The 13,096-nt window shown below is 25.8% G+C and overlaps 1 protein-coding gene across 1 annotated transcript; it reads right to left on the reverse strand.

Moving 5' to 3' along the window:
- Nucleotides 1-4,717: 4,717 nt before the first annotated feature.
- On the reverse strand, nt 4,718-6,343 carry LOC114195101 (uncharacterized). Its single transcript, XM_085665577.1, has 2 exons — nt 6,099-6,343; nt 4,718-5,411 (listed from the first exon to the last, which is right to left on the reverse strand). Exons 1-2 carry the CDS (start codon nt 6,341-6,343, stop codon nt 4,718-4,720), a joined length of 939 nt encoding a protein of 312 aa, XP_085521703.1.
- Nucleotides 6,344-13,096: the final 6,753 nt, after the last annotated feature.

The following is a 13,096-nucleotide window of genomic DNA, read 5'->3' on the forward strand; positions in this document are numbered from 1 at the left end:
GTAGCATAAATAATATTATTATTTTCTTACCATTTTATTTTTCTTATAATAATATTTATTCACAAATTTTAATGATAATTTGCCTGTCCATAATGCAGTGAGGATTAGGAGGGTAAAAAGGAGAAAAAGCTGGTACTAACTTGACAGCTTAATTGCTATTATTAATTAATTGCTAAAATCAACTTGTATGCATTTGTTTGAAATATCATACCATAAATGTTATGCCATTTGTTTTTATTCAACCTTCTACCCATTTCTTGTCTTACTCGAACCAACCCTACCGACCTACTAGTACAATTTTATTTTTCTTCATACTTTATAGCCTTTTGAAATCAATCAAGAAAAAAAAAAATATATATATATATATTATGTAATTTTATAATACAATGATTATTTAATTTTTAAATTTGTTTTGGTATCATGAATTAAATTAAATTGATTGCCAAGTACACGTGATGAGAGAATAGGAGAGATATTTTCATTCTTTCTATTTTCCTCTTCACATCATATATGATACATATTTTATTTTATGAATCTACATATAATATACTAAGTATTCTTAATTGAATGTGTTGTTATCTAGGATTATGTTATGAATTAAATTAAATTAAATGTGAAGAAGGCATGGTTGTAAACGTCTTTTCCTTGTTTTCATTATCGTGTTGATTAGGATACATATTTTAAGAATTAAATGTTAATAATTATGTTCGGATGAGCCATACAATAAAGGTAGCTACCACTGGGTTCTAATTTCTAAGGACTGTGAGATGTGCTTGCAGCAGAAAATGAATGAATGGAACGTGCATGCTAGGCCAGAGTCAGCGAAGATAGCTCCGAGTCATTTGCTTCGTACACCCCATCATTACCAAGTACATCCCATCGTAAAATGTAAAGAAATAATGATATTTTAATATAACTTTTTTAATTACTTTTAATTTATTATTATATTTATTTTTTAATTATGTAATGTGATAATTTAAAGATAATTAAAATGGTAAATTAAAAGTGGATAAAAAAAATAATCAAAATATTGTATTAATAAAAATTGATTAACTAAAATATGTTTTTACTAAATCAGATGATCATTATCTTCACAACCCATGTTATAAAAGAAGAAGAGAAGAAAAACCCTCCCCACAAAAGAAGAGATAAAGCATGTGTGGTAGTTTAACCGGGATGAGGATTACGGACGACAACGGATCGGGTCAGACGCGAATAGTGTTTATTTGTAATCTAATTAGTAAAAAAGAAACTACATCCGCTACTTTTTTATTTACGCGTGGGTATCTCTTTAAAAAATATCTGTGGATTTTTAGAAAACATGTGGATAACCGTATACTTGTGAATATTAAAAAAAAATTGTTAAATAAAATTTAACAAATATAAAATATAATTTAAATTTTATTTTAATTAAATCTAATATGATAAAATATAAATTCAATTTTAATTTTAATTTTTTGCTGACAATGGATATTTGTAGGTATGTGTAGTATGATACCCGCATTCGACCCGTTAATAAACGAGTATTAAAATACTTACAAGTATTAACTATTTGTCACGGATTTTATACGCGGATATCCGTGGACACAAATATTTTTGTCATTCCTAGCAGAGATGGGTATTATGGCGAGTATGAAAATGGGGACGGGACAAACATGTACATCTAGGTGGGTGAGTGTGTACGTAATAAGATATTAGCACTACAATTCCATTTTATTATGAATAATTCAATTTTTTTTAATTTAATATAATTCAATTAATTATTATTTAGCATAGTTACGTTAATTTTGCCCTGACTAATAGATAGGGTTAAATATGTTTTTGATCCCTCAAGTTTCAGTGAAATTTGGAATTAGTCTTTTTTCAAAACTTTTGACAAATTTAGTCATTCATATTTAAAAATGTGTGAATTAAGTCATTTTAACCACATTTGTTAAGTTTATCTAACGTTTCAAGCGATTTCATGATAGTATTTGAATTGTTTACACCGTTTAACACATTTGTGCTTCAATGTTAACTCAAATATTATAATAAAATGAGTTTAAAATATCAAATAAACTTAACAAAATTTGATAAAATGACTAAATTCAATCATTTATAAAAACGAATGACTAAATTGATATAAAGTTTCGAAGAAAGACTAATTCCAAAATTCACTGAAACTTGAAGGAAAAAAATATATTTAACCCTACATGAACTTCATACAATATATCATTCCAATTCCCAATATTATCCAAAACACATGTTCTAAAAATCTTTTTATTTGATATAATAGTTGGAGGAACTTCACATGGATATCCTCATGCCATTGGTAGGAAGTGAATAATATTTATCAATTTATCTACAATGGCTCGCATGACATCATGTCTCTAAATTGTACGAGGAAGATTGGTAACAAAATTCATAGAAATGTCGCCTCATTTCTACATTAAAATATCAAACTAGAGTAACATGTTGCTTGACCTTTTTAAAGTGCGCAACTTATGTGATCTTATCTCCCTTTTACATCGATACTCATTTCTAAAAGCCTCCAACAACTCATTCCCTCTAGTCATCATACTATATTTTTGTAGTCTTGTTGCTTAGAACATCAACAACAACGTTCACCTTATTTAAATGATAATTCAATTAAAAATCATGATATTTCAGAAATCTTATCTATCTCTATTGTTTCATATTTAACTTCTTTTCATCAAACAAATGTACATATCATATTTTTGTTTATATAATCCATAAATATTATAAAAGTATCAATTATCCAAAACAAAAATATATATTTATACCTCGTTTATGACAACAAAAATTTATTAGAATATTTTTAAAATCATATTCAAAAATTTAATTAAATAAGAGGATTATAACCTTCAAAATTTGTCGTAAATGATAATCCCTTTATAAACCATTGCAATTAAAGTTTACTTGTAATTAACTAAAACTTATTTGTAATATAACCTATACTCTGTTTGTATTCTCGTCCAGTAAAACAATATTCCAATAATTTTATAGTTTCATTTTAAATTTTCTATTCATCTTCTAAATACTTAAAATTTAAGTAAAATATTTTGAATTTGTAGATTTCTGGAATTAATGGACTTTTAATAATTACTATTAATTGTATGTATATGTTTCAATTAATATAAATGTAACTATTAATATATTAACCTTTTCTTAATAGAAAAATTCAACACACCATCTATTTTAGACTTTCACATATTTTCCTTTTTACTTTTACCGTTAAACCAACCTTTTATCTTTTATTCGTAAAATTGTTAGTAAAGAGTGAAAACTGCATATAATAATTTCGATTAAATAGAGATACAGGAGTAATATTATATTTAAATATTAAATTTCTTATTTATATTAACTTTTTTTTTATTCTTACAGGTTCAGAAATATATTAAATTTTAATTCTAGATTTGGTTCTTCAGTTCTTAAAAATTAAAGAATTTACTTTAAAATTAATATGTATCTAATTGCTTTTAAAAACTACTATAAATAAGTATATATAATTATTCATTTACCTAAGATATTAATAATATGTATCATAATTAACTTTAATACACGTTATTCTTATATGGTATAATAATATGTTAACATTTAATATTTACAATATATTAATGGTATTGATTAATTTTTAAGAGATTAAATTAAAAAATTTGTAATTTAACTTTTTTTCTAAAATGATTGTTGATACTAATGAAGTAGTTGCAGTGTGATAAATGCACAATCCTCAAATCTTGGAGTTTCTACTTATGATGACCCTTACGTGCGTGCACATTAGGTACATGAACTCATTTCTTCCCTAATATCTACTCAGTCGTTAATTAGTAATTAGAGCCTTTGATTACACCATGATAACTTTTCATATTCCATGACTTCCTGAGGCATAGTAAAAATACACTAATGCAAAAGTGGGACATTAGATCGATTTTGGAGTGTGTATTAAATCGGTTTCCGAATCGATCTAATATAAGACGATGTAATATGTATGTAAGTTATTAGATCGGTTGAAATAAACTGATCTAATATATCAATATTAGATCGATTTTTGATACCCAATCTTATATTATTCAGCATAGTGCATCATGATCAAGTCGTTTAGATCAGTTGTGGTATAACCAGATCAATTTAAAATATATAAATGAGTGAAAATCTTACTTTAGAGACTGATTTTGTAAAATTAACTTAGACTTAAAATCTATTTTTTTTAACACATACTTATATAAAAAAGAATAGAAAGAAGATGATGTTATATTTTATGCTTTAAAGTATATAAGTAGTAAATAACTACCTGTTGTTTACCTAAAAAAACCATTTACACTAACAATCTCATGTCATATTTCAAACTTTAGAATTGGATACGAAATTCATATATTTAAGCTAACATTATATTTTAGAGATAAAAAAAAAATCTCACATTTCAATTTAAGTCAATAAATCAAATGAATTGAAACCATTATAATGAAATGAACATCTGAAACTAATTGTGTCCATTTCTTTATTAAAATAATAAGCAACTACCCATTTCATATAAGATTTAAAAAAAAAAACTTTAAGTTTAATTCAAATTTATCTATAAACTACCAAACATATCAATATGAAATGTATAATTCTACATTTCTAGAATTGAAACTAACATTTTAAGACATCAATTTGAATTAATACCGAACAAAAAATTGTATAATCTCGAAAGAGAAGAAACAAAAATGTCATAAATCTAAGCAAAATACTCATGTTCTATCATTGGTTGCGTTCGAGTCCCAAATGCAAATGGTACTTTGATGTCACCAATAGAAGTTATATCCAAAATTTCATTGCTTTCGGCCTCACGATCCAATTCTTGTACCCTTGATGACCCTTTTTTGTGTATCATCACTCCAACAACCAATAATCCCAAAATAATCACCAACAACAAAATCCCACCAATCTGCAACACAAACTTCATCTTTTTCGAATTCTTCTCACTAATTTCAACTTTCCCACAATCATAAGGTTCTGGTGATGGGGCATTTGACTCAACAACTATGGAAAAGTGCCCTTGCTGCATTGTTGAACACACATTCCCGGGTAATAGGATATCAAAGTGCATAGAACCATGCAAATCAAAATACACACACTTGGCTAATGCACCCATTGGTACTGGTTTCACATCAGAAAAATGAACCAAAATTAACTTATCAAAAGTCTTTATATCCAATTCAGGTAAACTTGAAGCAGATAAATTCTCACCATTGTAGGCCAAGAGGCCCAAAACAGGAGTCAAATATGAAAAATCAGGTAAAGGATAGAATGTATCAGACCAATTTCCCAAGTTCTGGTACACCAACACAAGCCTTTCCACATAGGGTTTCTCAACAACCCCAATTGGAATCTTAAATTCTTTGTAACTGGGAACACCCCTGTTCCTCAAACTATGATAGGTTATATATATTTTTTCATATATGGTTATGATTAGTCATTGTCATGGCATAGTTATGGTCATTGAGAGATTATGGTTCTATATGGTTATATGACATTAGTCTTACACATATAAGACCTTAGACACCACTTTTACACCAAAACCTTAAGGCAATGTTGTTATGGGTCTTTATTCTTATATAGTGTTTAACTTTGTCTTTTCTATCCAATGTGGGACTTTTTGACTCACACTTGGACTATTCCCAACATCTCCCCTCAAGGGTGAGTCCCTTGTTGTTTTTTTTTCCTTTTTCATATGGTATATTTTCCCTTCAGGTGTATGAGTGACCCCTTTGGTTATGGTTATGCGGTCAGTCACATCGGTGACCCCTTTTGTTTATGGTGGTGGTTATGCGGTCAGTCACTCCGAACCATCGGCTCTGATACCACTGATAGGTTATATATATTTTTTCATATATGGTTATGATTAGTCATTGTCATGGCATAGTTATGGTCATTGAGAGATTATGGTTCTATATGGTTATATGACATTAGTCTTACACATATAAGACCTTAGACACCACTTTTACACCAAAACCTTAAGGCAATGTTGTTATGGGTCTTTATTCTTATATAGTGTTTAACTTTGTCTTTTCTATCCAATGTGGGACTTTTTGACTCACACTTGGACTATTCCCAACAAACTACCACTCTTGAGCCTCATTGCTGAAACTTTTATCCCTGTTAGGTTGGTGGGAACCTTAGCATCATAAGACACCCCAGTTATTGGACTGAAAAGAGTCTTAAAGGCCAAATCTTGAAGATGAACATCTAATAAACGAGGTGACACAACATCATAAGGTGGGAGTTGAGCACTTGAAAGTAATAGATAAGGGGAAAATGTCAGGAAGAGTAGCACAAACAAATTATTAGTTTTGACCCTCATCAAGATCTCATTCGTTTGATCAAAATCAACCCCAAATTCACTGAGAACTTTCGTTTGTTGCACCACACAAACACTTTTATGTAGAGACCACATAAAGAATGTCATGAAAATTTCTCAGATTTTCGTTTGTCTAGAAAAGAAAAACAAAATCTTCAACGTTATCTTTTGTGACATATCATATGTTAATGATTGAAAAATATCAATCTAATTTTTAAAAAGAAAATATGTAGATAAAGAGAAAACATGTTTCAAAATAAGGAATCAGATGTTCTAGTAAATGGACTAATTAGTTCGCAATTCGGGTGAAGGATTCAAGATCAAATCTTCAAAATTCTAGTGAGATGAGTTTGGTGTTTAAAATGTAAAGGAGACAAGTTTAAAGAAAAAAGGTTAACCTAGGATTTCTCTTTGTTAGTTGAAAATTGGGGAAGAGAAATAGAGAAAGAGAGAGAGGGAAGAAAATGTATGAAGAATGGAAGGTGAGATGTTGGGGAAGTATCAATATTTTGGAGGACATGTGAGTCTAATGCATGGAGAAACATTACACTTGTTTACTTTTTATAAGGCTAAAATATGTTTTTTCTGTATTAATAAATATCTCAAGTTCAGTTTCTTTAAAAAAAAATAATTTAACATCTTTAAAAATAGTATTTAGTTATGGTCTTTAAAAATGTTTTTCATTTTTTAACCGTTTTGTAAAACTAATCTAGCTTTTAATAAAGCGCTATTTAAATCACAAAGAGAATTAAAAAAAAAAAAACAGTACGTTTCAAAGTTTAGTAATACGATATTATATTATTTTTCTTTTTACTTTTGAAGATATTTTAAGGATAGCATAGATAGAAAAAAAATGTAGAGTTAGACTTTAACTATGGACTCGACCAGAAAAAAAAATAGTTACATGAAAAGTAAATAGATAGATTGATGTTGTGTTGGTTTTAGGAAAAACAAAATAGAATAGGGAGCTAAATTGATAAATAGGATGTAATTAGAAGTTCAAATGTTATTGATCCGAAACTTTTAACATACAAATGTTATAAAATAGATTAATTTAAAATTTGAATATCGTTTCGAAACTACATTTATTATTTGATAATATCTCAAACACAAATACAAATAAAATACTATATATATTATATGTTTGTAATTATTCTGAAAAGACAAGTATTAAATAATTCATAGATTTTTTTGGTAGTATTTTAATAAAATTTTAATATAAAAGTATCTTAATAATGAAAACAATTAATATTAAATAAATAATGATTTAATGCTTTTCCTGAAGTTGTTTTCGCCAATGTCTTAAAAATATGGACAAGGAAGTAAAATACTTAATTAAATTTAAAGAGTGATAAATAAAAATTAAAGAGAGAACAACAAATTATTATAATAAAAAGGGAATGATTTGAGAATGCTTATCATCTCTATTTTGAGTGTATAAAAAACATCTTATAGAGAATTGATTGACAAACATTATATATATTAATTAATTATTTAATTGTTGAAATAAATACTAAATTAATTCATATGATAAATGCTCTTTATTAATTCTGTATTTGTATTTTCTTAATTAATATCTTTAAAATATCAGTTAATATTTATCTTTTCTTAATGAGTGATTACCGTTTATGCTTAAAAAAAGTATTTCGTGAATGTGATATTAAAAGCAACTGAAATAACTGTACGGAGAAAAATAATTCTATAGCACAAATTCAATGCCCACCTTTATACACATTTGATAAAAAAACATTTTTATCAAATTTCAGAAATTCAACTGCTTTAATATTCATAATAGTCCTATAAATTGCCAACATAATTTGTATCATATGAACAATATTTGTTTCCTGAACTAAAATTAATAAAAAAATTACAATTCAAAAAGCCATCTCATCAAATAAGATAACAAATTTTTGTGACAGCATAATTAGATTTATATAACCTTAAACCCTAAATCCCCTCAAAGATAAATTCTTGTTCATTTGCCTTATTAATCTTTTCTAAAGCTTAACAACCTCGTGTTTCTTATATCCTAACCCGGCTGTAAACAAGTCCAATGGGCTTCACAAATTAAACCCTAATTGGAGAGGAAAACGTAATTACTTTTTGCACCTCAATAATTACTTTCTGCATCTCCTATGTCCTACTACTCTATTTAGCATATTCTAAAACTGTAATGAGGGAACTTATAGCGTAAGCATAAAACAGATTTCTTCAATGTCCATGGATCTGTCATATGTATTGTTTCACAAATTTGTGGAAAGTATTAGATTTTATGTTTTCAGAAACAACATTTTGCAATTTGGTTTAAATTATTTTAGAAATATTATTTTACAGGGATCAATTTTATTATGAATTATTTTATTAATGATTAATGATTCGAAAGTGTTTTTAGTATATTTTAGATTGTATATTTTGAAGAAAAAAAACGTAATAATTTTGAAAAGTTATTTTATCATTCTACTGTAAAGGAGAGACGCAAAAAAAAAGTACAAAAATAAATGTTAAAAGATGAAGGGTAAACAAAGACATAATTTCCTTTAAATTATAAATGATGGAACACGAAGATAAATATAATGAACTATCTTAAAACTTGTCTCCAAGTTACTATAGAGCACAATGGATTATATTACTCTCATACTCAAACTTTTTCCAAATCCAATAATTAACATTGGGTATTCGTGAAAAGTATTACATTTTATAAAGATGAATGATTAAGATAAAGAGTATAACTCTTATAATATATTTAAGATAAATTTAATTCACCACCTCTCTTTCTCCATTATTGTACTTGTTGTATCTCATTCATATAGATTAAATTTGGCATAATATAGTTTTAAAAATATATTAAAATATAAATGATTTCATTTATTATTATTATTATTATTATTACTTAATTTTGTTAAAAATTGGAATAAATGTTCATAATAGTAAAAAAAAACTAAATTCAACAATTGGATAATAAATTCCTTTTTTATATAAAAATTGTTGATATAGTAAGTCAATAATTCAACATATATGATCCATGACCAAGTTAAAATAATCAATATTTTAAGTATGTAAGTAAGTTTACCCTTCATATTTTAAAAACAAGTTTATTTCCTTACCATTTATATTAATCAATGTTGTATGAAAGTTTACCTTTAAACATTAAATAATTAATCCTAATATATATTATGTTAACAATATATATATATATATATATAGTTATTACCTATTATTATCTTTTTCATTTGTAAATATATTTTTTTAATTAGGAAAATAATGTAATTATATAAGTTAGAATTATAACGACGGAGATATCATTAATTTTTTCCATTTTTTCATGGAGTTAGAAGTTTTGAACTCAAATAAAATAATTGATTATTGAAAAGACTTATTCACCATCGCTGAATGAGTAATACATGAATAACAAAAAAACAAAAAAGAGAAATAGAAAAACAATTGAAATCACACAATGAAGGTGTAGGTTATTTAGAAAAAATATTGAAAAATGCATAATTGGTCGTGACACAATTTGCACCGCATTTCAACTATCAAAACTAAAAAATTATGAATTTCAAATTTTCTAACATTTTAACAGTAAGTTAGTTAGTCGCAATAAACCGTTATTAAAATTGACTGTGTACAAACTTCAAAATTTTTGTGCATGAAAACTTTTGCGATAACCGGTGTTGAACATCATTGAATATTGAATATCGAACCGAGATTATGAATAACCAGAGCAGCCTCCATGCTTGTTCATCATAAAGGGTAATTGACCATTCAAGCATGTTTTCTTCTCTGTTATCAATTTCCAACCCCACATCATTAACTCAACACTGCCATTTCATTTCACGACAACTCGTGCACCTTCAAACACTATACCTATATAATTAAGATCGTGTCTACACTACTTTTTCCTTTCTCTGCAACATTTCCGAATCCCATGCTCAATTGCAACCTCAAACCCACCGACAAAACAACCTAACACTTCCGTTTCACAACAAAATGTCTTCTTTTCTACTTCTTTTTCTTTTATCATAATATTCTTTCCTTTCCACACAGTATTTATAATCTTTTCTTAATTTTTTTTATCATACAATACAATCTCATGGACTATTTTTAGTATATTATTCTCTTTGTCTGTCTCACCATCACTCTCGTTCCATACTTCTTTACATGGACTGAAATCATCAATAAATATTTTTTTTTTATTAAGATAAGTTAATAATTGTGAATATTGAATTATTACACACACGTAAGTGTCAACAAACATTTAAATTGATTTGTGAAAGATAAGTGCTTGACTGGGAGAGGTTTTTTATTAAAATTTTAACCTATTTGCATTTCAGTTATATAGGTATATATCATATATAAAAAAATTATATTTAACATAGAAAAACTAATATACAAGTATATACATTTTTCAAGAATTTAATTTTAGGATCTGTTAATGGAAGTAGTGGTGTATTTGGCAATTGGTTGTTTGAAATTGGTCACATCTTTGGTACACAAGTCAACACGTCATATGCACAGTAGCAGCAGGCAAGCCCTAAATTCGGTGTTCGAATATAATCGTACCATAAAACCTTAATATTTTAAGGATATAATTTATTTTTGAATATATTAAACGAATGAATTAAAACAATAAATTCTGGTTATCAAAAAAGTAAATTCAATAATAGACTTGTAGTATTTTGAAATCTGAAGTTTCTTTTTTGTTTTTAAGTTTTAACTTTTTCACAAACTTGCAAAGTTATTTATTTTAAAATTCATTAATAATAAAAATAATTAAAAAATATTTTTTTTTTCTAATCTTGAATTATCTTTCTACCAAAAACTCAACTTTAAATTATGTTCCAAATAATTTATTATCCACCAAAAGACTAAACTACAATATAATTAATAGTTTTGTAAAAAAAAAAATCAATTTCTACTCAATATATATGAAAAAAAAAGTTTCGAAATTCGTAAATCTAAAAGTATCAAAAAATAAAGCTAGGTTAAATAAACACATCTCTAATTCTAATATAAATCTAAAACAGAATAAAAATAACAACAACACAAATAGAAAAAAAAAAACATACTAACAAAATATGAGGATGAAAAATTGGTACAATCACAAACTTGCAAAGTTGTTTATCTTAAAATTAATCAATAATAAAAATAATTAAAAAAATATTTCTCTTTTTTTTCCTAATCTTGAATTATCTTTCTGTAAAAAACTTAACTTTGAATTATGCTCCAATTAATCTATTATCCACCAAAAGACAAAACTACAATATAATTAATAGTTTTATAAAAAAAATCAATTTCTGCTCAATATATATGAAAAAAAACTATCAAAACTTGTAAATCTAAAAGTATCAACAACAAAAAATTAGGCAAAATAACCACATTTCTAATTCTAATATAAATCCAAAACAGTAATAACAACAACACAAATAGAAAGAAAAAACATACTAACAAAAAATGGGGATGAAAAAATTGATACAAATAGACAACATGAGATTCAAGAAATTTAAGGGATATAATTTGCCAAAATCCTAAAAAAAATACTATTAGAAAAAATAAAGTAAAGAGAGATCAGAGAAGTTATAGAGAGACAAAAGAAGAAAATAAAATTCAAATTGATTATATGAGAATAAAGATAGTTAATCATTATCTTTCTTGTAAACAAAATTATAATTTACTAAACAAATATTTTAACCCATTAATTATCATTTTTACTACTAATAAAAATTAACTTACACTAATAATAATTTAATTAAATTTTATTCCCAAACATAAACTTATAATTAATTTAATAGAACTATATTAGTAATAAAATATTTTTTTGAGATCTTTTTTATCTTAAACATAATTTTATAATTAGTTTAATAGAGGTATATTAATTAGTACTAAAAAAATTGAGATCTTTTTTTTTAACCATAATTTAATAATTAATTTAATAAAAAAATATTAGTAGTAAATAATATTTTTAAGGTTTTCTTATTCTTGAAACCTAAAACGAGGGTTTTATTCGATTTATCTTTGAATCGGTCATATATATATATATATATATATATATATATATATATATATATATATATATATATATATATATATATATATATATATTTAACGTTTTAAACCTTTTAATATTTTCTAAATTTTAGAATAATAGTGAAGATGTTTACCACTTTGAAATTAACAATTTAAAATTGCGAAATCGATAAAAATATCAATCAAACTAAAAAAGTGCATTTGTCATTGTTTTGGTTTAAATCTAGCCAAATTGGCTGAATATTATAGATTAATTATGTTACGTGGTTCTATAGAAAATGTCATGCTCCTAATTTAAGTTGCGATTCGATTTTAATAATAATAGCGTTGTACATGTTTGTGAACATTTGGTAGTTATGATATATTATAAGCTCACAAAATTGATAGTCATTGATTCATTAACAACTAGTTATTATTTACGATGTACTAGTTTTATAAGATTTTGTAATTTAGTTGTTATTGTATTTGAATTTTTTTTATTTTTGTTCCTTATAAAACATTATTGTGGGTAGGGATGTCAACGAGACGAGTAACGTATGGATAATAACTCCCTCGTATCCTACCTGCTGGATAAAGATCTACTCTGTACTTGTATTCATGTTCGTGCAGGTATTTGTTATGCGTATACTCGCATATTTTTTTTTTATATTTACGAATATCTATGAGTATCCGTAGATATTTACAAAAAAATTTTAATATTTAATAAAAAATTTAACAATAAATTCAAATAAA

This window comes from Vigna unguiculata, chromosome 8 (genome assembly GCF_037176805.1).
Source record: "Vigna unguiculata cultivar grain cowpea cultivar isolate G323 ecotype 2 chromosome 8, ASM3717680v1, whole genome shotgun sequence".
Lineage (NCBI taxonomy): Eukaryota > Viridiplantae > Streptophyta > Magnoliopsida > Fabales > Fabaceae > Vigna > Vigna unguiculata.